The following is a 25612-nucleotide window of genomic DNA, read 5'->3' on the forward strand; positions in this document are numbered from 1 at the left end:
AACGCGCATTCTGATTGGTTGGAATGGCAAAACTGGGCGTGGCCTTGACGCCGCGCAGCGGCCATTGGCGGTGAGGGCGGCCCTCTCGTGGGCGTGGCCTCGCCGCCCGCCGCCATTTTGGCGCGGCGGTCGCTCCGCGTTGTTTTTTAAGCCGTTTTTTCGCCTTTTTTTCACCGTTTTGCCTCATTTTTCACCCTTTTCGCCGCTTCCCCACAGGTAGGACCCCCCCAAAACCCGCAAAAACCCCTAAAAACCCCCTAAAACCCCCAAAACCGCCGCCTTTCCCTCGGTGACCCCCATTAGCGCCTCACCCAACCCCCCTTCCCACCCCCGTTTAACCCGGGGGGGCGACTTTTCTGTCACAAATTGCCCTAAACCCCTCATTTTCCCCTCAAAAAAACCCCATTTCCCCTCATAAAACCCCCCAAAACCCCTCATTTATCCCCAAAAACCCCGTTTCCCCCCGCGACCCCGTTTTCCCGCCAAAACCCTTTTCCCGCCAAACCCCCCCCCCCCCGCATTTCTAAGCCTAGAAACGCCGTTTTTTTCGCCGTTTTTGCCCGAAATGAGGCGTTTTCACCCCGTTTTCGCAGGATGGCGGAGCTGGGGCGCTGTGGGGAGCCCTAGGGGGTGCTTTGGTGCGGGACCCCCAAACTCCGTCCCCCCCGGAGCTGCAGCCGCTGCTGTTGGTGCCGCGACCCCCCAGGGATAAGTGGAGGCTGCTGGACGTGCCCAAAATCGTCCGCCAAAACGTCCAAGTGGTGCGAAAGGGGGGGGGATGGGCGCCAAAGGTGGGGGAGGGATCCATAGGGACCCATAGGGATCCATAGGGACCCATAGGAAACCATAGGGAGCCATAGGGACCCATAGGGAGCCATAGGGACCCATAGGGATCTATGGGGAGGGCGGGTTTTAGGACCCTGGGGAGTCCACAGGTCTCAATAGAGACTAATGGGAACCCATAGAGACCCATAGAGTGACCCATAGAGCCCTATAAGCCTATAGGGAGCCATAGAGACCCATAGGGACCCATGGGGAGTCATAGGGATCTATAGGGAGCCATAGGGAGGGCGGGTTTTAGGACCTTGGGGAGTCCACAGGTCCCAATAGAGACCAATGGGGACCATAGGGACCCATAGAGTGACCCATAGGGACCCATAGAGCCCCATAGAGAGCCCTGGGGACCCATAGAGGACATAGGGAGCTATAGGGACCCATAGAGACCCATAGGGAGCCATAGGGAGGGCGGGTTTTAGGACCCTGGGGAGCCCATAGGTCTCAATAGAGACCAATGGGGACCATAGAGTGACCCATAGGGACCCATAGACACCATAGAGTGACCCATAGATCCTGATAAGACTATAGAGACCCATAGGGAGCCATAGAGACCCATAGGGATCTATAGGGAGGGCGGGTTTTAGGACCCTGGGGAGTCCACAGGTCTCAATAGAGACCAATGGGGACCCATAGAGTGACCCATAGGGACCCATAGAGACCATAGAGTGACCCATAGATCCCAATAAGACTATAGGGAGCCATAGAGAGCCATAGGGACCCATAGGGAGGGCGGGTTTTAGGACCCTGGGGAGTCCACAGGTCTCAATAGAGACCAATGGGGACCCATAGAGACCCATAGAGTGACCCATAGGGACCCATAGAGCCCCATAGAGAGTCATGGGGACCCTTAGAGGACATAGGGAGCTATAGGGACCCATAAAGACCCACAGGGACCCATAGGGAGCCATAGGGAGGGTGGGTTTTAGGACCCTGGGGAGTCCACAGGTCTCAATAGAGACCAATGGGGACCCATAGGGACCCATAGAGTGACCCATAGGGACCCATAGAGCCCCATAGAGAGTCATGGGGATCCTTAGAGGACATAGGGAGGGTGGGTTTTAGGACCCTGGGGAGTCCACAGGTCTCAATAGAGACCAATGGGGACCCATAGAGCCCCATAGAGTGACCCATAGGGACCCATAGAGTGACCCATAGGGCCCCCCAGCGCCCCCAGCGCCGCGTGCCCGTGCTGACGGGAGTGCCGCAGGTGTCCCCGCGTGCCGGGGGGCCCGGGGGGGCGCTGGGGGCGCTGCGCACGGCGCTCAGCATCCTGGAGAAGTACGGGCGCAACCTCCTGCAGCCGCGGCCGCCGCGGCACTGGCGCCTGGTGCGCTTCGGGAACCCCGTGTTCCGCAGGACCGTGGACGCCATGCGGGTGAGGCCAGCACGCTGACCCGTGGACCCACGGACCCATTGATCCATTGATCCCCCATTGACCCATGGACCCATTGACCCCATGGACCCATTGACCCCATGGACCCATTGACCCCATGGACCCATTGACCCCATGGACCCATTGACCCCATGGACCCATTGACCCATTGACCCCATGGACCCATTGACCCCATGGACCCATGGACCCCATGGACCCATTGACCCCATGGACCCCATTGACCCATGGACCCATTGACCCCATTGACCCCATGGACCCATTGACCCCATGGACCCATTGACCCCATGGACCCATTGACCCCATGGACCCATTGACCCCATGGACCCATTGACCCATGGACCCATTGACCCCATTGACCCCATGGACCCATTGACCCCATGGACCCATGGACCCCATTGACCCATTGACCCCATGGACCCCATTGACCCATTGACCCATGGACCCATTGGCCCCATGGACCCATTGACCCCATTGGCCCCATGGACCCATTGCCCCCCATTGCCCCCCATTGACCCCATTGTCCCTATTGTCCCGATTGATCAATTGATCCCCCCATAGACCCCCATTGATCCCCCATTGATCCCCCATTGATCGTCCATAGACCCCATTGAGTCCCATTGAGTCCCATTGAGTCCCATTGAGTCCCATTGAGTCCCATTGAGTCCCATAGACGAGTCCCATTGCCCCCCATTGCCCCCCATAGACCCCCATTGAGTCCCATTGAGTCCCATAGACGAGTCCCATTGCCCCCCATTGCCCCCCATTGCCCCCCATAGACCCCCATTGAGTCCCATTGAGTCCCATAGACGAGTCCCATTGCCCCCCATTGCCCCCCATTGCCCCCCATAGACCCCCATTGAGTCCCATTGAGTCCCATAGACGAGTCCCATTGCCCCCCATTGCCCCCCATTGCCCCCCATAGACCCCCATTGAGTCCCATTGCCCCCCATTGATCCATTGACCCCATTGATCCATTGATCCCCCATTGATCCCTCATAGTCACCCACAGTCCCCCATTGTCCCCATTGTCCCCATTGTCCCCATTGTCCCCCCATAGACCCCCATAGAGTCCCATAGATCCCCATTGCCCCCATAGACCCCCACTGAGTCCCATAGACCCCCACTGAGTCCCATTGACCCCCATTGAGTCCCATTGCCCCCCATCGCCCGCTGTCCCGCAGGGGGGCCGTGCGGTGCTGAAGCTGCTGGGCTACACGTGCGAGTCCCCCGAGGGGCTGGGCTTCCCCCCGGGCTGCGTGGGCCCCGACGTGGGGCGCGTGGCGGCCGTGACGGCCGAGCTGCTGCTGCTGCGCACCGAGATCGACCTGCTGCTGGCCGTGAGTGCCGCCCCGCCCCGCGGGGCCCTGGGGACCTGTAGAGAGCATGGGGACCCCTAGAGACCCATAGAGACCATGGGGACCCATAGAGACCCCTAGAGACCATGGGGACCCCTAGAGACCATGGGGACCCCTAGAGACCATGGGGACCCATAGGGACCATAGGAATCCATGGGGACCCATAGAGACTATGGGGACCCATAGAGACCAACAGGGACCCATGGGGACCCATAGAGACCATGGGGACCCATAGGGACCCCTGGAGACCCATTCAGACCATGGGGACCCATACGGACCCATAGGGGTCATAGAGACCATGGGGACCCATAGGAACCATAGAGACCATGGGGACCCATAGGGACCCATAGGGACCCATGGGAACCCATAGAGACCCATGGGAACCCATAGAGACCCATGGGGACCCATAGAGACCCATATGGACCCATGGGGACCCATAGAGACCCATAGAGACCATGGGGACCCATAGAGACCCATAGCGACCCATAGGGACCAATGGGGACCCATGGGGACCCATAGAGACCATGGGGACCCATAGAGACCCATAGGGACCAATGGGGACCCATAGAGACCCATAGAGACCATAGAGACCATAGAGAGTATGGGAACCCATGGGGACCCATAGGGACCCATAGAGACCCATGGTGACCCATAGAGACCATAGAGACCATGGGAACCCATAGAGACCCATAGGGACCCATGGGGATCCATAGAGAGCATAGAGACCCATAGGGACCCATAGGAATCCACAGAGACCCGTGGGGACCCATAGATTGACCCATAGGGAGCCATAGAGACCATAGAGACCTATAGGGATGGCGGGTTTTAGGATCCTGGGGGGGTTGGGGTGATGCTGGTTATACTGGGAGGGACTTGGGGGGCTCGCTGGGGGGTCACTGGTCCATACTGGTCCATACTGGTCCATACTGGTCCATACTGGTGTGGGTTTGTTTTCCCCCATTCAGAACCAGCACCCGAACCCCCAGTTCTTCACCCAGATGCTGGTGGGGAGTGAGGTGAGAACTGGGGGTCAATGGGGGTCAATGGGGATCAATGGGGGTCAATGGGGATCAATGGGGGTCAATGGGATCAATGGGGGTCAATGGGGGTCAATGGGGGTCAATGGGGATCAATGGGGGTCAATGGGGGTCAATGGGGATCAATGGGAGTCAATGGGGGTCAATGGGAATCAATGGGATCAATGGGGGTCAATGGGGATCAATGGGGGTCAATGGGAGTCAATGGGGGTCAATGGGGATCAATGGGGGTCAATGGAGTCAATGGGAGTCAATGGGATCAATGGGAGTCAATGGGGGTCATTGGGAGTCAATGGGAGTCAATGGGGGTCAATGGGGTCAATGGGGGTCAATGGGGGTCAATGGGAGTCAATGGGAGTCAATGGGGTCAATGGGAGTCAATGGGGTCAATGGGAGTCAATGGGGTCAATGGGAGTCAATGGGAGTCAATGGGATCAATGGGAGTCAATGGGATCAATGGGAGTCAATGGGAGTCAATGGGAGTCAATGGGGGTCAATGGGGGTCAATGGGGATCAATGGGAGTCAATGGGATCAATGGGGGTCAATGGGGGTCAATGGGGATCAATGGGAGTCAATGGGGGTCAATGGAATCAATGGGGTCAATGGGATCAATGGGGGGTCACTGGTCCGTACTGGTCCATACTGGTCAGTACTGGTCCATACTGGTCTATACTGGTCCGTACTGGTCTCTCCCCACAGGAGCCGCTGGTGCCCGACTCGCCCGCACTGGCAGACGCAGAGACCCCGAAACGTATGGGGACTATAGGGGGCTCTATACCGTATATGGGTTCTATAGGCTCTATGGGGGATCTGTAGCAACCTGGGGGGCTCTATGGGGTTTCTATAGGGCTTGGGGGGCTCTATAGGGGCTGGGGGGTCTATAGGGGTTGGGGGGGTCTGTAGGGTGTCTATAGGGGTTGGGGGGGTCTATAGGGTGTCTATAGGGGTTGGGGGCTTCTGTAGGGGCTCTATAGGGGTTGGGGCTCCATAGTGAGTCTATAGGGCTTGGGGGGTTTTCTATAGGGGTTGCGGGGTCTATAGGTTTGTGTATGGGATATAGAGTCTTTATAGAGGTTGGGGGCTCTATGGGGTCTGTATATGCTTGGGGGATGCATGGGGTTCTATGGGCTCTGTATATGGTTGGGGGACTTTATGGGTTCTATAGGGTCTCTATATGTTTGAGAGGCTCTATGGGGTTCTATAGGGTCTCTATATGGTTTGGAACTCTATAGGGGTTCTGTGGGGTCTCTATATGGTTGTGGGGCTCTATGGGGTGTCTATGGGGTTGGGGGCTCTATAGGGGTTCTATGGTGTTCTATAGAATGTCTATATGGTTGAGAGGCTGTATAGGAGGTCTATGGGGTGTTTATATGATTGGGAGGCTCTGTGGGGTTTTATGGGGTCTCTGTATGGTTGGGGGGCCCTATGAGGTTCTATATGGCTGGGGGGCCCTATGGGGTTTGTATGTGGTTGAAGAAGTCTATGAGGTTCTATAGGGTCTCTATATGGTTTGGGCGCTCTATGAGGTTCTATAGGGTCACTATATGGTTGGGGCTCTATGGGGTTCTATAGAGTGTCTATATGCTTGAAGAGCTCTGTGGGGTCTTTATATGCTTGGGGGGGTTCTATAGGGGCTCTATGGGCTCTCTATATGCTTGGGGGGTCTATAGGGGCTCTATAGGTGCTGACGACCCCGTTTCCCCCCAGGTGAGCCCCCACCTGAGGACTCCGGGTAACGTACAGACCCTATACGTACCTTATATACGTGTTAACGCTCCCGCTGGGGGCGCCTATAGGGGCTCTGTAGGGGCTCTATAGGGGCTCTATAGGTTGCTCGTGTTCCTATAGCTGGGCCTGCGCGTCCTGCACGTTCCTGAACCGCGGGCCCAGCGTCCTGTGCGGCGTCTGCGAGCGCCCCCGCCTGGCCAGGAGGCCCCAGCCCCCCCCGGTGAGGACCCAGGAGTGCCCCAGGGGACCCAGGAGTGCCCCAGGGGACCCAGGAGTTCGGGAGGGACCCAGGCGTCCGGGTCTCTATTGTTTTCTGTTGCTGCCTCCCCAGGTCGTGCCCACCTCGCCCCCACCCGTCAAAGTCCCGCCAATCGAAGCCCTTCCCGCCAAAGCCCCGCCCAGTGCTGACTCCACCCCCTCAGACCCCGCCCTTCCAAGCCCCGCCCACTTGGGCCCCGCCCGCGAACTCGAGCGGCAGCGACGGCTGCGGGAGGACGGGAAGAGAATGGTGGCCATAGTGAGGGTGAGAGGGGTCAGGGGTCAATGGGGGGCAGTGGGGGGCAATGGGGGTCAATGGGGGGCAATGGGATCAATGGGGGGCAGTGGGGATCAATGGGGGTCAATGGGGGTCAATGGGATCAATGGGGATCAATGGGGGTCAATGGGAGTCAATGGGGGTCAATGGGGGTCAATGTGGGTCAATGGGGGTCAATGGGGGTCAATGTGGGTCAATGGGGATCAATGGGGGTCAGTGTGGGTCAATGGGGGTCAGTGTGGGTCAATGGGGGTCAATGGGGGTCAATGTGGGTCAATGGGGATCAATGGGCTCAATGGGGCTCAATGGGCTCAATGGGGTCAATGGGGTCAATGGGGATCAATGGGGGTCAATGGGGCTCAATGGGATCAATGGGATCAATGGGCTCAATGGGATCAATGGCGTCAATGGGGGGGTCCTTGGTCCGTACTGGTCCATACTGGTCCATACCGGTCCATACCGCTCTGCTCGGTTCCAGGAAGCCGAGGCGCAGGGCGTGGCCCCAGAAGCCGTGGTGGGCGTGGCCTGGGCGCTGGGCGGCCCGGTGGGCGTGGCCGTGGGCGTGGCCAAGGCCGCCCTGGGGGAAGCCTGGGCGGCGCTGGCGGGGGCGGGGAAAGAGGCGGGGCTGGGGCCGCTGTCCATCAAGGAGGCGGGACTGGCCTGGAGCCACGCCCACGGCCACGCCCAGCGGGCGCTGGAGGCGGCGATTGGACGGCGGAGGCGGCAGGTGGGCGGGGCTTATGGGGTTTGGGACCCTGGGGAGGGTTTTAGGACCCTGGGGAGTCCGTAGGTCCCAATAGAGACCAATGGGGACCCATAGAGTGACCCATAGATACTTATAGCGACCTATAGAGACTCATAGAGACCCATAGAGAGCTATAGGGATCCCTAAGGATCTATAGGGAGGGTGGGTTTTAGGACCCTGGGGAGTCTGTAGGACCCAATAGAGACCAATGGGGACCATAGGGACCCATAGATACTTATAGGGGCCCATAGGTACCCATGGGGACCCATAGAGACACATAAGGACCCATAGAGAGCCATAGGGAGCCATAGAGGGCTATAGGGATCCCTAAGGATCTATAGGGAGGGCGGGTTTTAGGACCCTGGGGAGTCCATGGGTCCCAATAGAGACCAATGGGGACCCGTAGGGACCCATAGAGTGACCCATATGGACCATAGGGACCCATAGAGTGACGCATAGAGACCCATAGGGAGTCATAGGGACCTATAGCGGCCATAGGGATCTATAGGGAGGGTGGGTTTTAGGACCATGGGGAGGCCATAGGTACCAATGGGGACCCATAGAGACCCATAGAGTGACCCATAGAGACCCATAGGGACTCACACAGACCCATATGGTCCCATAGGGATCCATAGGGCCCATAGGGATCTATAGGGTGGGTGGGTTTTAGGACCCTGGGGAGGCCGTAGGTCACAACAGAGACCAATGGGGACCCATAGAGCCCCATAGGGACCCATAGAGACCCATAGAGAGGGCGGGTTTAGGTTTGTACTGGTGTGGGTGGGTCTGTACTGGTCTATACTGGTCTGTACTGGTTTCCAGCTCCAGGCCCTGGCCGCTCTGGGGTTCCCGGATGTGGGCGTGGCCGGCCCCGCCCTCCTGCAGAACGGGGGCAGCCTATGGGGGGCGCTGCGGGACCTGCAGCGCCAGAAGCTCCGCCCCCTGCTGCTCGGCCAATGGCGGAGCACGGAGCCGCCCATCGACTTCCAGGGGCCCGACCCGCAGGTACTGGGGTCAGTGGGGGTCAGTGGGGTCAGTGGGGTCAATGGGGTCAATGGGATCAATGGGAGTCAATGGGGATTAATGGGGGTCAATGGGGTCAATGGGGTCAATGGGGTCAATGGGATCAATGGGGGTCAATGGGGTCAATGGGGGGCAATGGGATCAATTGGGATCAATGGGGATCAATGGGAGTCAATGGGATCAATGGGAGTCAATGGGGTCAATGGGGGTCAATGGAGTCAATGGGATCAATGGGAGTCAATGGGGGGCAATGGGGTCAATGGGGGGCAATGGGGATTAATGGGGGTCAATGGGGTCAATGGGGGGCAATGGGATCAATTGGGATTAATGGGGGTCAGTGGGATAAATGGTGTCAATGGGGTCAATGGGGGGCAGTGGGGTCAATGGGGGTCAATGGCATCAATGGGGGTCAATGGGGTCAATGGGGTCAATGGGGGGCAATGGGGGTCAATGGGGATCAATGGGATCAATGGGGTCAATGGGGATCAATGGGGGTCAATGGGGATCAATGGGGTCAATGGGGTCAATGGGGTCAGTGGGATCAATGGGGGTCAATGGGGTCAATGGGATCAATGGGGTCAATGGGATCAGTGGGGTCAGTGGGGTCAATGGGGGTCAATGGGATCAATGGGGGTCAGTGGGATCAATGGGGATCAATGGGGGGCAATGGGATCAATGGGGTCAATGGGATCAATGGCGGGCAATGGATACTGGTCTATAGCAACCTGTACTTGTTTGTATTGATTCCTACTGGTCCCTACTGGTCTATACTGGTTTCCCCCTCCAGTCCCTCGGGGGGGTGTTCCCAGTCCCTACCTGCTCTCTAGTGCTTTCTATGGACCTGTAGTGACCCGTACTGGTCTGTACCGGTCTGTACTGGTCTATACTGGTCCCTACTGGTCTATACTGGCTTCCCTCTTCAGTCCCTTGGGGGGTTGTTTGCAGTCTCTATCTGCTCTCTACTGCTTTGTATGGACCTGTAGTGACCCATAGTGGTCCCTACTGGTCCGTACTGGTCTGTACTGGTCTATAGTGGTCCCTACTGGTCTATACTGGCTTCTCTCTCCAGTCCCTCAGGGGGATGTTCCCAGTCCCTACCTGCTCTGTAGTGCTTTGTACGGACCTGTAGTGACCCGTACTGGTCCGTACCGGTCTGTACTGGTCCGTACCGGTCTGTACTGGTCCGTACCGGTTCCTACTGGTCCGTACTGGTCTATACTGGTCCCTACTGGTCTATACTGGCTTCCCCCTCCAGTCCCTCGGGGGGTTGTTCCCAGTCTCTATCTGCTCTCTAGTGCTTTGTATGGACCTGTAGTGACCCATAGTGGTCCCTACTGGTCCCTACTGGTCTGTACTGGTCTATACTGGTCCCTACTGGTCTATACTGGCTTCCTCCTCTAGTCCCTTGGGGTTGTGTTCCCAGTCTCTATCTGCTCTGTAGTGCTTTGTATGGACCCCTAGTGGTCCCTACTGGTCCCTACTGGTCCGTACTGGTCTGTACTGGTCCGTACTGGTCCGTACTGGTCCATACTGGTCTATACTGGCTTCCCCCTCCAGTCCCTCGGGGGGATGTTCCCAGTCCCTACCTGCTCTGTAGTGCTTTGTATGGACCTGTAGTGACCCGTACTGGTCCGTACCGGTCTGTACTGGTCCGTACCGGTCTGTACTGGTCCGTACCGGTTCCTACTGGTCCGTACTGGTCTATACTGGGTTCCCTCTCCAGTCTCTTGGGGGTTGTTCCCAGTCTCCATCTGCTCTGTAGTGCTTTGTGTGGACCTGTAGTGACCCCTAGTGGTCCCTACTGGTCCCTGCTGGTCCGTACTGGTCTGCACTGGTCCCCACTGGTCCGTGCTGGTGTGCGTGGCAGGTGCCGATCCGGCGGTCGCTGGCGCTGCTGGGGCTGCGCAGCTGGGGCCGCGCGCGGCTGCTGGTGTCGCTGGCGCGGGAGCTGGGGGCGCTGGGGGAGCCCCCGGCGCTGGCCGAGCTGCTGGAGGCCGTGGGGGGCTGCACCGACCCCCGGCAGCTGCGCAGCCGCCTGCGCTGCCAGTGCCGCCTCTGCGGCTGGGACATGGCGCGCCAGCAGGTGCGGGGGAGGGGCTGCGGGCTGGGGGCACTGGGGGCAGTGGGGGCAATGGGGTCAATGGGAGTCAATGGGGTGAATGGGAGTCAATGGGAGTCAATGGGGGTCAATGGGGGTCAATGGGAGTCAATGGGAGTCAATGGGGGGCAATGGGAGTCAATGGGAACAATGGGGGGCAGTGGGAATCAATGGGGTCAATGGGGGTCAATGGGGGGCAATGGGAGTCAATGGGAACAATGGGGGGCAATGGGGGGCAATGGAGGTCAATGGGAACAATGGGGGGCAATGAGGTCAATGGGGGCAATGGGGGGCTATGGGGTGAATGGGAGTCAATGGGAGTCAATGGGGGTCAATGGGGGTCAATGGGGACAATGGGGTCAATGGGAGTCAATGGGGATCAATGGGAGTCAATGGGGATCAATGGGAGTCTATGGGGGTCAGTGGGAGTCAATGGGAGTCAGTGGGGGGCAATGGGGGTCAATGGGATCAATGGGGTCAATGGGGCTCAATGGGGCTCAATGGGATCAATGGGGGGCAATGGGATCAATGGGGGTCAATGGGAGTCAATGGGGACAATGGGATCAATGGGGGTCAATGGGAGTCCATGGGGGTCAATGGGGGTCAATGGGGATCAATGGGAACAATGGGGGTCAATGGGGTCAATGGGGTCAATGGGGTCAATGGGAGTCAATGGGGATCAATGGGGGTCAATGGGAGTCAATGGGGGTCAATGGGAGTCAGTGGGGGTCAATGGGAGTCAATGGAGGTCAATGGGGGTCAATGGGTCCCCATGGGTCTCTATGGGTCCCTATAGGTCTCTATGGGTCCCTATAGCTCCTCCCCCCGCCCCCACCCCCCAACCCCCCTCAACACCCTCCCCCCCCCAAACCCTCCCCGTGACCTTTGCCCTTTGCCCCCAGGCCCAATGGCTGACGGGCTGCGAGTGCCCCCTGTGCCCCGATTGCTTCCGGGGTCACTTCCAGGTGGGGGTGAAGGAGAAGGGGGTGCAGGACCTGGTGTGTCCCGCCTGCGGGAAACCCGATTTGTCCGACGAGAACGCCCGCATCTGCTACTTCTCCACCTTGGATACGCAGGTACAGGGGGGTCAGGGGCTCCAGGGGGGTCTGGGGGGGTCACACGTGAAATTTGGGGCGAATCGGGGCGATTTTGGCCAAGTTACGGCACAGTTTGGGGGGTCCCGGCGGCGCGGGAATTGGTGCGTTCACCATATGGGAAACTGGGCATTTTTGGTAAAATGACCCAAATCTGCCGCTTTTTGCCCCGTGTACAGGGGGGGCCTGGGGTTCATTGGGGTCTGGGGGGGTCACATGTGAAATTTGGGGTGAATTCATGCGATTTTGGGCAAGTTATGGGGCGATTTGGGGGCAGTCGTGCGGGTTTTGGGGTGTCCCAGGGGTGCAGGACTTGTTGTGTTCGCCATATGGGAAACTGAACGTTTTTGGTAAAATGACCCAAATCTGCCACTTTTTGCCCCATGTACAGGGGGGTCCTGGGGTTCATTGGGGTCTGGGGGGGTCACATGTGAAATTTGGGGTGAATTCATGCCATTTTGGGCATGTTATGGGGCGATTTGGGGGCAGTCGTGCGGGTTTTGGGGTGTCCCAGGGGTGCAGGACTTGGTGTGTTCACCATATGGGAAACTGGGCATTTTTGGTAAAATGACCCAAATGTGCCGCTTTTTGCCCCATGTACAGGGGGGTCCTGGGGTTCATTGGGGTCTGGGGGGGGTCACATGTGAAATTTGGGGTGAATTCATGCGATTTTGGGCAAGTTATGGGGTGATTTGGGGGGAGTCGTGCGGGTTTTGGGGAGTCCCAGGGGTGCAGGACTTGGTGTGTTCGCCATATGGGAAACTGAACGTTTTTGGTAAAATGACCCAAAATTGCCACTTTTTGCCCCATGTACAGGGGGGTCACGGAGTTGCTGGGGGTGTGGGGGAGTCCCATGTGAAATTTGGGGTGAATTCATGCGATTTTGGGCAAGTTATGGGGCGATTTGGGGGGAGTCGTGTGGGTTTTGGGGAGTCCCAGGGGTGCAGGACTTGGTGTGTTCACCATACGGGAAACTGAACGTTTTTGGTAAAATGACCCAAAATCGTCGCTTTTTGCCCCATGTACAGGGGGGTCACGGAGTCGCTGGGGTTGTGGGGGAGTCCCATGTGAAATTTGGGGTGAATTCATGCCATTTTGGGCAAGTTATGGGGCGATTTGTGGCCATTCTGGGGTTCGGGGGGGGCATGTGATTTTTGGCCCCAAAAGCCCCAAATCTGTGGGGTTTTGCCCCACGTACATGGGGGTCAGGGGGTTCATTGGGGTCCTGGGAAGGGCCCCATGGGGTTTGGGGGACCCCCTGCCCCACATGTTGTGCCCCACAGCTGCGCCAGGTCCTGGACCCCCCCACATATCAGCTGTTCAGCCAGAAGCTGACGGAGCTGGAGCTGCAGAAGGACCCCCAGTTCCTTTGGTGCACTAAGGTGGCTATGGGGCAATCTGTGGGGCAATCTGTGGGGCAATCTGTGGGGCTGGGGGGGTCGCTATGGGGCACCTGGGGGTCGCTATGGGGCACTTGGGGGTCGCTATGGGGCAGTTGTGGGGCTACGGGGGGCACTTGGGGGGCACTGTGGGTTCGTGTGGGTCACTTATGGGGCACAATGGGGCACTTGGGGGTCGGTATGGGTCGCTATGGGGCACTTGGGGGTCTCTATGGGACACTTATGGGTCACTATTGGGCACTTATGGGTCACTGTAGGACACTTGGGGGTCACTAGGGGTCTCTATGGGTCACTTGGGGGTCGCTATGGGTCACTGTGGGTCACTTGGGGGTCTCTATGGTCTCTATGGGTCACTGTGGGTCTCTATGGGTCTCTATGGGTCTCTATGGGTCTCTATGGGTCACTGTGGGTCTCTATGGGTCTCTATGGGTCACTGTGGGTCTCTATGGGTCTCTATGGGTCACTGTGGGTCTCCATGGGTCTCTATGGGTCACTGCAGGTCACTTGGGGGTCTCTATGGGTCACTTGGGGGTCTCTATGGGTCACTTGGGGGTCCCTATGGGTCCCTATGGGTCCCTATGGGTCCCTATGGGTCTCTATGGGTCGCTGTGGGTCGCTGTGGGTCGCTGTGGGTCTCTATGGTCTCTATGGGTCTCTATGGGTCTCTATGGGTCTCTATGGGTCGCTGTGGGTCGCTGTGGGTCGCTGTGGGTCTCTATGGTCTCTATGGGTCTCTATGGGTCTCTATGGGTCTCTATGGGTCTCTATGGGTCTCTATGGGTCCCTATGGGTCCCTATGGGTCCCTATGGGTCTCTATGGGTCTCTATGGGTCGCTGTGGGTCTCTATGGGTCGCTGTGGGTCGCTGTGGGTCTCTATGGTCTCTATGGGTCTCTATGGTCTCTATGGGTCTCTATGGGTCACTGTGGGTCTCTATGGGTCTCTGTGGGTCACTATGGGTCACTATGGGTCACTATGGGTCACTGTGGGTCTCTATGGGTCTCTATGGGTCTCTATGGTCTCTATGGGTCACTTGGGGGTCTCTATGGTCTCTATGGGTCACTGTGGGTCTCTATGGGTCTCTATGGGTCTCTATGGTCTCTATGGGTCACTTGGGGGTCTCTATGGGTCGCTGTGGGTCTCTATGGGTCGCTGTGGGTCTCTATGGGGCCGCTCCGGGTGGCTGCGCCTCGTCCGGGGGTCGATGGGTGGGTCGCTATGGGGCAGCCCCACATCTCCCCCTGCCCCCCAAGTGCTCGTTCGGCTTCATCTTCGAGGGCGCCGTGGGGCCGGCCCAGTGTCCCCAGTGCCAGCAGCGCCTGTGTCCCCAGTGCCAGAAAGAGGTGAGGGGCGCCTGTGGGGCACCTGTGGGGCGGGTGAGGGGCGGGTGTGGGGCGGGATGTGGGTCCCATTGACCCCCACTGACCCCCATTGACCCCATTGACCCCATTGACCACATTGATCCCCATTGACCCCATTGATCCCCATTGACCACCATTGATCCCCATTGACTCCCATTGATCCCCATTGATCCATTGATCCCATTGACCCCATTGACCCCATTGACCCCCATTGACTCCATTGATCCCCATTGATCCCATTGATCCCATTGACCCCCATTGACCCCATTGATCCCATTGATCCCATTGACCCCCATTGACCCCCATTGACCCCATTGATCCCATTGATCCCATTGACCCCCATTGACCCCCATTGACCCCATTGACCCCATTGACTCCATTGACCCCCATTGACCCCCATTGACCCCCATTGACCCCCATTGACCCCCATTGACCCCATTGATCCCATTGATCCCATTGACCCCCATTGACCCCCATTGACCCCATTGACCCCCATTGACCCCCATTGATCCCCATTGATCCCCATTGACTCCCATTGACCCCATTGACCCCATTGATCCCCATTGACCCCCATTGATCCCATTGACCCATTGATCTCATTGATCCCATTGACCCCATTGACCCCATTGACCCCATTGACCCCCATTGACCCCCATTGACCCCCATTGACCCCCATTAACTCCCATTGACCCCCATTGACCCCCATTGACCCCCATTGACCCCCATTGACCCCCATTGACCCCCATTGACCCCCATTGACCCCCATTAACTCCCATTGACCCCCATTGATCCCCATTGCCCCCCATTGCCCCCATTGACCCCATTGACCCCCATTGACCCCCATTGACTCCCATTCAATACCATTGGTCCCTATGGGTCACTCTATGGGTCCCTATGGGTCCCTGTGGGTCTCTCTGGTCCCTATGGGTCCCTATGGGTCCCTCTATGGGTCCCTATGGGTCCCTCTATGGGTCCCTATGGGTCCCTGTGGGTCCCTGTGGGTCCCTATGGGTCTTTATGGGTCCCTATGGGTCTCTCTGGTCCCTATGGGTCCCTCTGGGGGTCCCTCTGTGGGTCCCTATGGGTCTCTATGGTCTCTATGGGTCCCTATGGGTCCCTATGGGTCACTCTATGGGTCCCTATGGGTCACTCTATGGGTCCCTGTGGGTCACTCTATGGGTCCCTGTGGGTCCCTATGGGTCCCTATGGGTCCCATGGGTCCCCGTGGCTCTGCCCCCTCCCTCACGCGTCTCCCCGTCACTTGTGGGGCTGCCCCCCAAGTGGCTCCCCGAGCACCAGTCGCTGTCCTGCGCCGATTTCGGGCTGTGGCTGCGCAGCCGCGACCCCCAAGCGGCCGCCGTGGGGCTGGAGACCTTCCTGCGCGACAACGGCATCGGTGGGTCCCGCCCCATAGATCCCGCCCCATAGATCCCGCCCCACAGCCCCCCGGGCCGCTCGGGGGTCCCTGCCCCACATCTCTGCCCCATAGCGTGGCCCTGTTGTATCTATGGGGCTGGGGTTGGATCTATGGGTCCTGCCCCACGTCTCTGCCCCATAGCGTGGCCCTATTGCACTGGGGGGGTGTGGGGCCATCTATGGGGCTGGGGTTGCGTCTATGGGGCTGGGGTTGAATCTATGGGTCCTGCCCCACATCTCTGCCCCATAGCGTGTCCCTATTGCACTGTGGGGATGTGGGGCCATCTATGGGGCTGGGGTTGGATCTATGGGGCTGGGGTTGGATCTATGGGTCCTGCCCCACATCTCTGCCCCATAGCGTGGCCCTATTGCACTGGGGGGGTGTGGGGCCATCTATGGGGCTGGGGTTGGATCTATGGGTCTGGGGCTGGATCTATGGGTCCAGCCCCACATCTCTGCCCCATAGCGTGGCCCTGTTGTGTCTATGGGGCTGGGGTTGGATCTATGGGTCCTGCCCCACGTCTCTGCCCCATAGCGTGGCCCTGTTGTATCTATGGGGCTGGGGTTGAATCTATGGGTCCTGCCCCACATCTCTGCCCCATAGCGTGGCCCACATGTGGGGTCACATCTCTGGGTCTGGGGTCACACCTATGGCTCTGGGGCCGGATCTATGGGTCCGGGGCTGATCTATGGGTCTGGGGCTGGATCTATGGGTCTGGGGCTGGATCTATGGGTCCGGGGCTGATCTATGGGTCCGGGGCTGATCTATGGGTCTGGGGCTGGATCTATGGGTCTGGGGCTGGATCTATGGGTCCGGGGCTGATCTATGGGTCCGGGGCTGATCTATGGCTCTGGGGCTGATCTATGGGTCCGGGGCTGATCTATGGCTCTGGGGCTGATCTATGGGTCCGGGGCTGATCTATGGGTCCGGGGCTGATCTATGGGTCCGGGGCTGATCTATGGGTCCGGGGCTGGATCTATGGGTCCGGGGCTGATCTATGGGTCCGGGGCTGATCTATGGGTCCGGGGCTGATCTATGGGTCTGGGGCTGATCTGTGGGTCCGGGGCTGGATCTATGGGTCCGGGGCTGATCTATGGGTCCGGGGCTGATCTATGGGTCCGGGGCTGATCTGTGGGTCTGGGATCACATCTATGGGTCTGGGGCTGCATCTGTGGGTCCTGCCCCCCATCTCTGCCCCATAGCATGCCCCACATGTGGGATCACAGCTATGGGTCTGGGGCTGGATCTATGGGGCTGGGGCCACAGCTATGGGTCTGGGGCTGATCTATGGGTCTGGGGCTGATCTATGGGTCTGGGGCTGGATCTATGGGTCTGGGGCTGGATCTATGGGTCTGGGGCTGATCTATGGGTCCGGGGCTGATCTATGGGTCCGGGGCTGATCTATGGGTCCGGGGCTGGATCTATGGGTCTGGGGCTGATCTATGGGTCCGGGGCTGATCTATGGGTCCGGGGCTGATCTATGGGTCTGGGGCTGGATCTATGGGTCCGGGGCTGATCTATGGGTCTGGGGCTGATCTATGGGTCTGGGGCTGGATCTATGGGTCCGGGGCTGGATCTATGGGTCCGGGGCTGGATCTATGGGTCCAGGGCTGAATCTATGGGTCCGGGGCGGATCTATGGGTCTGGGGCTGGATCTATGGGTCTGGGGCTGGATCTATGGGTCCGGGGCTGATCTATGGGTCCGGGGCTGATCTATGGGTCCGGGGCTGATCTATGGGTCCGGGGCGGATCTATGGGTCCGGGGCCGGATCTATGGGTCCGGGGCTGATCTATGGGTCTGGGATCACATCTATGGCTCTGGGGCTGGATCTATGGCTCTGGGGCTGATCTGTGGGTCCAGCCCCACACATTGACCCCTGCCCCACATCTCTGCCCCATAGCGTGCCCCACATGTGGGGTCACATCTCTGGGTCTGGGGTCACATCTATGGGTCCGGGGCTGATCTATGGGTCTGGGGCTGGATCTATGGGTCCGGGGCTGATCTGTGGGTCCAGCCCCACACGCTGACCCCGCCCCATGTCTGCCCCACAGCGTGCCCGGCGTGTGGGATTTGATATATGGGTCTGGGGCTGGATCTATGGGTCCTGCCCCCCATCTCTGCCCCATAGCGTGCCCCACATGTGGGATCACATCTATGGGTCCGGGGCTGATCTATGGGTCCGGGGCTGATCTATGGGTCTGGGATCACATCTATGGCTCTGGGGCTGATCTGTGGGTCCAGCCCCACACATTGACCCCTGCCCCATGTGTGCCCCGCAGCGTGCCCGGCGTGTGGGATTTGATCTATGGGTCCGGGCTGATCTGTGGGTCCGGGGCTGGATCTATGGGTCCGGGCTGATCTGTGGGTCCAGCCCCACACATTGACCCCTGCCCCATGTCTGCCCCACAGCGTGCCCGGCGTGTGGGATTTGATCTCTGGGTCTGGGGTCACACCTATGGCTCTGGGGGCTGGATCTATGGGTCTGGGGGCTGGATCTATGGGTCCGGGCGGATCTGTGGGTCCAGCCCCACGCTGACCCCGCCCCCCATGTGTGCCCCGCAGCGTGCCCGGCGTGTGGGGCGCAGTTTGCGCTGGCGCGGGGCGGCTGTCTGCACCTGCAGTGCTCGCGCTGCCGCCACCACTTCTGCAGCGGCTGCCGGAGGACCTTCCACCCCCGACACGTGGGGCGGGGCTGAGGGGCGGGGCCTGTGGGGCGGGGCCTGAGGGGCGGGGCCTGAGGGGCGGGGCCTGAGGGGCGGGGCCTGAGGGGCGGGGCCTGTGGGGCGGGGCGGGGTCTATGGGGCGGGATGGGTTTCATTGGGCTCTATGGTCTCTATGGGTCTCTATGGGGTTCCACCCCCGACATGTGGGGCGGGGCCTGTGGGGCGGGGCCTGTGGGGCGGGGTGGGGTCTATGGGGCGGGATGGGTTTCATTGGGCTCTATGGTCTCTATGGTCTCTATGGGTCTCTATGGGGTTCCACCCCCGACATGTGGGGCGGGGCCTGTGGGGCGGGGCCTGAGGGGCGGGGCCTGAGGGGCGGGGCCTGTGGGGCGGGGCCTGTGGGGCGGGGTGCGGTCTATGGGGCGGGATGGGTTTCATTGGGCTCTATGGGTCCCTGTGGGTCTCTATGGGTCTCTATGGGGTCTATGGGTCCCTATCGGTCTCTATGGGGTCTATGGGTCCCTATGGGTCTCTATGGGGTCTATGGGTCTCTATGGGTCCCTGTGGGTCTCTATGGGTCTCTATGGGGTCTATGGGTCCCTATGGGTCTCTATGGGGTCTATGGGTCCCTATGGGTCTCTATGGGGTCTATGGGTCCCTATGGGTCTCTATGGGGTCTATGGGTCCCTATGGGTCTCTATGGGTCCCTGTGGGTCTCTATGGGTCTCTATGGGGTCTATGGGTCCCTATGGGTCTCTATGGGGTCTGTGGGTCCCTATGGGTCTCTATGGGGTCTGTGGGTCCCTATGGGTCTCTATGGGGTCTATGGGTCCCTATGGGTCTCTATGGGGTCTGTGGGTCCCTATGGGTCTCTATGGGGTCTATGGGTCCCTATGGGTCTCTATGGGGTCTGTGGGTCCCTATGGGTCTCTATGGGGTCTGTGGGTCCCTATGGGTCTCTATGGGGTCTGTGGGTCCCTATGGGTCTCTATGGGGTCTATGGGTCCCTATGGGTCTCTATGGGGTCTATGGGTCCCTATGGGTCTCTATGGGGTCTATGGGTCCCTATGGGTCTCTATGGGGTCTGTGGGTCCCTATGGGTCTCTATGGGGTCTGTGGGTCTCTATGAGGTTCCACCCCCAACATGTGGGGCGGGATCTATGGGGCGGGATGGGTCTCTATGGGTCTCTATGGGTCTCTATGGGTCTCTATGGGGCTGAATGGGTCCCTATGGGTTTCTATGGGTCTCTATGGTCCCTGTGGGTCCCTATGGGTCGCTATGGGTCACTCTGTGGGTCCCTATGGGTCCCTGTGGGTCGCTGTGGGTGTCTATGGGTCCCTATGGCTCCCTGTGGGTCTCTATGGGTCACTCTATGGGTCACTGTGGGTCTCTTTGGGTCCCTATGGGTCCCTGTGGGTCCCTATGGGTCCCTTTGGGTCTCTATGGGTTACTCTATGGGTTGCTATGGGTCACTCTATGGGTCACTCTATGGGTCACTCTATGGGTCACTCTATGGGTCTCTATGGGTCACTCTATGGGTCTCTATGTGTCCCTGTGGGTCGCTATGGGTCCCTTTGGGTCTCTATGGGTCACTCTATGGGTCACTCTATGGGTCTCTATGTGTCCCTGTGGGTCCCTGTGGGTCGCTATGGGTCCTTGTGGGTTTCTATGTGTCGCTATGGGTCACTCTATGGGTCCCTATGGGTCACTATGGGTCTCTATGGGTCGCTGTGGGTCACTCTATGTGTCCCTATGGGTTGCTATGGGTCACTCTGTGGGTCGCTCTGGGTGGCCGTGGGTCTGACGGCCCGTGCCCCACAGCGCTGCCCCGCTCCGCGCTGCCCCCTGTGGGGCTCCCTGCACGCCCACCACCCGCGGCACTGCCTGTTCTTCCTGCGCGACTGGGACCCGCAGCGGCTGCAGCAGCTCCTGCAGGTCACCGGGGGCGCTGGGGGGCGCTGTGGGGCGCTATGGGGCTGTACGGGTCCCTATGGGGCTCTATGGGGCTCTACGGGTCCCTATGGGGCTCTATGGGTCCCTATGGGTCTCTATGGGGCGCTATGGGGTCCCTATGGGGCTCTATGGGGTCCCTATGGGGCTCTACGGGGTCCCTATGGGTCTCTATGGGGCTCTATGGGGACCCTGGGGGGTCACTTGGGGGGCGCTGTGGGGCACATATGGGGCTCTATGGGTCAGTTATGGGTCTCTACGGGTCAGTTATGGGTCACTATGGGTCTCTACGGGTCAGTTATGGGTCGCTATGGGTCACTTGGGGGTTTCTATGGGTCACTTGGGGGTCACTGTGGGTCTCTATGGGTCACTTATGGGGCACTTGGGGGTCCCTGTGGGTCACTTATGGGTCCCTATGGGGCACTATGGCTCAGTTATGGGGCACTTGGGGGTCTCTATGGGGCACTGTGGGGTCACTATGGGTCCCTATGGGTCACTATGGGGTCATTATGGGTCCATAAGGGTCACTTATGGGGGTCTGTGGGTCACTTGGGGGTCAGCTATGGGTCTCTATGGGTCGCTATGGAGCAGTGATGGGTCTCTATGGGTCTCTATGGGTCAGTTATGGGTCTCTATGGGTCTCTATGGGTCAGTTATGGGTCGCTATGGGTCGCTATGGGTCAGTTATGGGTCGCTATGGGTCGCTATGGGTCGCTATGGGTCAGTTATGGGTCGCTATGGGTCTCTATGGGTCGCTATGGGTCTCTGTGGGTCAGTTATGGGTCTCTATGGGTCGCTATGGGTCAGTTATGGGTCAGTTATGGGTCACTTATGGGTCCCTATGGGTCCCTATGGGTCGCTATGGGTCAGTTATGGGTCGCTATGGGTCAGCTATGGGTCTCTATGGGTCGCTATGGGTCAGTTATGGGTCTCTATGGGTCTCTATGGGTCAGTTATGGGTCGCTATGGGTCGCTATGGGTCGCTATGGGTCAGTTATGGGTCGCTATGGGTCTCTATGGGTCGCTATGGGTCTCTGTGGGTCAGTTATGGGTCTCTATGGGTCGCTATGGGTCAGTTATGGGTCACTTATGGGTCCCTATGGGTCGCTATGGGTCGCTATGGGTCGCTATGGGTCTCTATGGGTCAGTTATGGGTAGCTATGGATCTCTATGGGTCTCTATGGGTCCCTATGGGTCTCTATGGGTCGCTATGGGTCAGTTATGGGTCAGTTATGGGTCAGTTATGGGTCAGTTATGGGTCAGTTATGGGTCTCTATGGGTCAGTTATGGGTCGCTATGGGTCAGTTATGGGTCAGTTATGGGTCGCTATGGGTCAGTTATGGGTCAGTTATGGGTCAGTTATGGGTCTCTATGGGTCAGTTATGGGTCTCTATGGGTCAGTTATGGGTCAGTTATGGGTCTCTATGGGTCAGTTATGGGTCTCTGTGGGTCAGTTATGGGTCAGTTATGGGTCGCTATGGGTCAGTTATGGGTCAGTTATGGGTCAGTTATGGGTCTCTATGGGTCAGTTATGGGTCTCTATGGGTCAGTTATGGGTCAGTTATGGGTCAGTTATGGGTCTCTATGGGTCAGTTATGGGTCAGTTATGGGTCAGTTATGGGTCGCTATGGGTCAGTTATGGGTCAGTTATGGGTCAGTTATGGGTCAGTTATGGGTCAGTTATGGGTCGCTATGGGTCAGTTATGGGTCGCTGTGGGGCAGTTATGGGTCAGTTATGGGTCTCTATGGGTCTCTATGGGTCTCTATGGGTCAGTTATGGGTCTCTATGGGTCAGTTATGGGTCGCTATGGGTCAGTTATGGGTCAGTTATGGGTCTCTATGGGTCTCTATGGGTCTCTATGGGTCAGTTATGGGTCAGTTATGGGTCTCTATGGGTCTCTATGGGTCAGTTATGGGTCTCTGTGGGTCAGTTATGGGTCAGTTATGGGTCGCTATGGGTCAGTTATGGGTCGCTATGGGTCAGTTATGGGTCGCTATGGGGCAGTTATGGGTCTCTATGGGTCGCTATGGGGCAGTTATGGGTCGCTATGGGTCTCTATGGGTCAGTTATGGGTCGCTATGGGTCAGTTATGGGTCTCTATGAGTCTCTATGGGTCTCTATGGGTCGCTATGGGTCGCTATGGGTCAGTTATGGGTCTCTATGGGTCTCTATGGGTCGCTATGGGTCAGTTATGGGTCGCTATGGGTCAGTTATGGGTCGCTGTGGGGCAGCGCGTCTCTCTCTCCCCACAGACGGGGAACGTCCCGTTCACCACGGACGCGCCACCCGGAGCCTCAGGTGAGACCCACAAGTGTGGGGCGGGGGGGTGTTATCTGTGGGGCTGACCCACATATTCTATGGGGCTGACCCACGGATCTATGGGGCTGACCCACGGATCTGTGGGGTTGACCCACACAATCTATGGGGCTGCCCCACACATTCTATGGGGCTGACCCACGGATCTATGGGGCTGACCCACACATTCTATGGGGCTGCCCCACACATTCTATGGGGCTGCCCCACACATTCTATGGGGCTGACCCTTGGATCTATGGGGCTGACCCACACATTCTATGGGTCTGATCCTTGGATCTATGGGGCTGCCCCACACATTCTATGGGGCTGCCCCACACATTCTATGGGTCGCAGGGACCTGTGGGGTGATGGAGCAGAAGGAGACGGGGGAGGGGCTGCACGACGCGCCCTGCGGCCGCGATGTGGGGCCGGGACAGGCCGGGATGTGCCGGTGAGTGGGGCGCTATGGGTCAATCTATGGGTCAATCTATGGGTCAATCTATGGGTCTCTATGGTCTCTATGGGTCTCTATGGTCTCTATGGTCTCTATGGTCTCTATGGGTCTCTATGGTCTCTATGGTCTCTATGGGTCTCTATGGGTCTCTATGGTCTCTATGGTCTCTATGGTCTCTATGGTCTCTATGGTCTCTATGGGTCTCTATGGTCTCTATGGTCTCTATGGGTCTCTATGGGTCTCTATGGGTCTCTATGGTCTCTATGGTCTCTATGGTCTCTATGGTCTCTATGGTCTCTATGGGTCTCTATGGGTCTCTCTGGGTCTCTATGGGTCTCTCTGGGTCTCTATGGTCTCTCTGGTCTCTATGGTCTCTATGGTCTCTATGGGTCTCTATGGTCTCTATGGTCTCTATGGTCTCTATGGTCTCTATGGGTCTCTATGGGTCTCTATGGGTCTCTATGGGTCTCTATGGGTCTCTCTGGGTCTCTATGGTCTCTCTGGTCTCTCTGGTCCTCCTCGTCTCTATGGTCCCCGTGTCCCCCCCAGGCCTCACTACACCGAATACCTCGTCGGCCTCATCCGGTCCCGCCCCCTCGACCCCGCCCCCTTGTACACGTGGCCGGAACTCCTGGCAGCCGCCGACCGCCACCTGCCGGGGGGGCGCCCCCCCCGGGAGCCTGAAGAAACCGACGCTCAATACGGGCAGCGCCTCAGACACCTCTTGGAGACCGAGGACCCCATCAAGCCCCGCCCCGACGACCCCTAAACGCGCTCTGATTGGCCGCTTCCCCTCCGCAAGCCGCGCCCCCCCCCGCGCTTTCATTCAATAAAGCACCGTGCGAACCGTTCTGCGCTCTGATTGGTCCCGCGCGCGTCTACTCCGCCCCCACTGCGGCGCGTTCCCATTGGCCGCTTGCCCCCCCCCGCGGCGGTCGCTGAGGGGCGCTGCGCTCTGATTGGCGGCGCCTTCCCGCGTTCGCGCTGATTGGCCGCGGCGCCGCGCGGGGCGGGGTGTTGCTGTGGCGAGCCGCGCTCTGATTGGGCGCCGCTCAGCGCGGGGGGCGTGGCGACCGAGGCGATAAAAGCGGCGGGAAGGGCGGGAGCGCCCAGTCGAGCGGCGGCAGCGGCGGCGGGCGGGTCTGCGTTAATCAGCGATTAATCAGCGATTAATTAATTAATCGCGTTAATTAGCGGCTCGGCGACCACGGGACAAGCGGCGCTTGAGGCTCATTCGTTAATTAAGGCGGTTTGGCGGCGTTAATTGGGGGTTAATTGGCGTTTATTACGGAGCCGCTTCCCCGCGGCGCCTTTAAACCCCATTTTTATTCCCCCTTTAAACCTTTAAATCCTCGTTTTATCCCCTTTTAATTGTTAATTAGCGCCTTTTCCCTGTTGTTTAATTAGTCAGTGGCTTAATTAGTTGGTTAATCAGTAGATCAATTAATAGTTTAAAAGCGGGGGGGGGGGCGGGAAGCGGCAAAAAGCCCCAAAACGGCGCTTTTTTTACCCTTTTTAAGCGAATTTATCGCTTTAAATCGTTCGTGTTGTGATTAATTAGCGTTAATTTGGTTAATTAGCGCGGCTTTAGTTAATTAACCGCGGGTTTTTCATTGTTTTTAGGGGGTTTTTAACGAGGGATTAACGGGGTTAATTGGCGGGAATTGATCAATTAAAAGGCGGGTTTAATATTAATTAATCGGTTTAGGGGTTAATTGGTGTGATTAATTAGCGGGTTTAGAGGTTAATTAGCGGGTTTAGAGGTTAATTAGCGCGTTTATTGTTTAATTATCGCGGTTAATTGAGCCCCTGGGTTCCGTTTAATAGTTAAAGCGCCGTTTTAATTGTTAATTGCGGGTTAATTAACAAGAAGGGTTAATTAGCCTTAGATTATTATAGTTAATATAGTTATTAAGTTGTTTTATTGTGAGTATATTAAATTATTATATTATTATATTAAATCATTATAACTTAGTAGCTCTAATTAACTCTAATTATCTATAATTAACTATAATTAGCTCTAATTAACTCTAATTATATGTATTTAACTATAATTAGCTCTAATTAACTCTAATTATCTATAACTAACTATAATTAGCCCTAATTAACTCTAATTATATCCAATTAACTACATTTATCTATAATTAACTGTAATTATCTATAACTATAATTAACTATAATTAGCTCTAATTAACTATAATTAACTATAATTAGCTATAGTTGG

General features: G+C 57.9%; 2 protein-coding genes across 2 annotated transcripts; both read left to right on the forward strand.

Annotated features, from left to right (window-relative positions):
• The first annotated feature begins 23 nt into the window (after window positions 1-23).
• On the forward strand, window positions 24-24238 carry RNF31 (ring finger protein 31). Its single transcript, XM_065044312.1, has 22 exons — window positions 24-60; window positions 152-216; window positions 594-761; window positions 2045-2212; window positions 3412-3567; window positions 4551-4601; window positions 5323-5374; window positions 6331-6355; window positions 6472-6571; window positions 6683-6874; window positions 7365-7613; window positions 8454-8636; window positions 10522-10737; window positions 11655-11828; window positions 13130-13228; window positions 14499-14588; window positions 15888-16002; window positions 18587-18705; window positions 20510-20623; window positions 22892-22937; window positions 23289-23385; window positions 23938-24238. The coding sequence occupies exons 1-22, from the start codon at window positions 24-26 to the stop codon at window positions 24155-24157; spliced, it is 2736 nt and encodes a 911-aa protein (XP_064900384.1). The 3' UTR covers window positions 24158-24238.
• On the forward strand, window positions 20630-22884 carry LOC135576953 (uncharacterized; the record flags this gene model as incomplete). Its single annotated transcript, XM_065044331.1, has 1 exon — window positions 20630-22884. A coding segment is annotated over exon 1 (1716 nt), but the record flags the coding sequence as incomplete, so codon positions are not given.
• Window positions 24239-25612: the final 1374 nt, after the last annotated feature.

Source organism: Columba livia, chromosome 36 (genome assembly GCF_036013475.1).
Source record: "Columba livia isolate bColLiv1 breed racing homer chromosome 36, bColLiv1.pat.W.v2, whole genome shotgun sequence".
In the NCBI taxonomy this organism is placed as follows: domain Eukaryota; kingdom Metazoa; phylum Chordata; class Aves; order Columbiformes; family Columbidae; genus Columba; species Columba livia.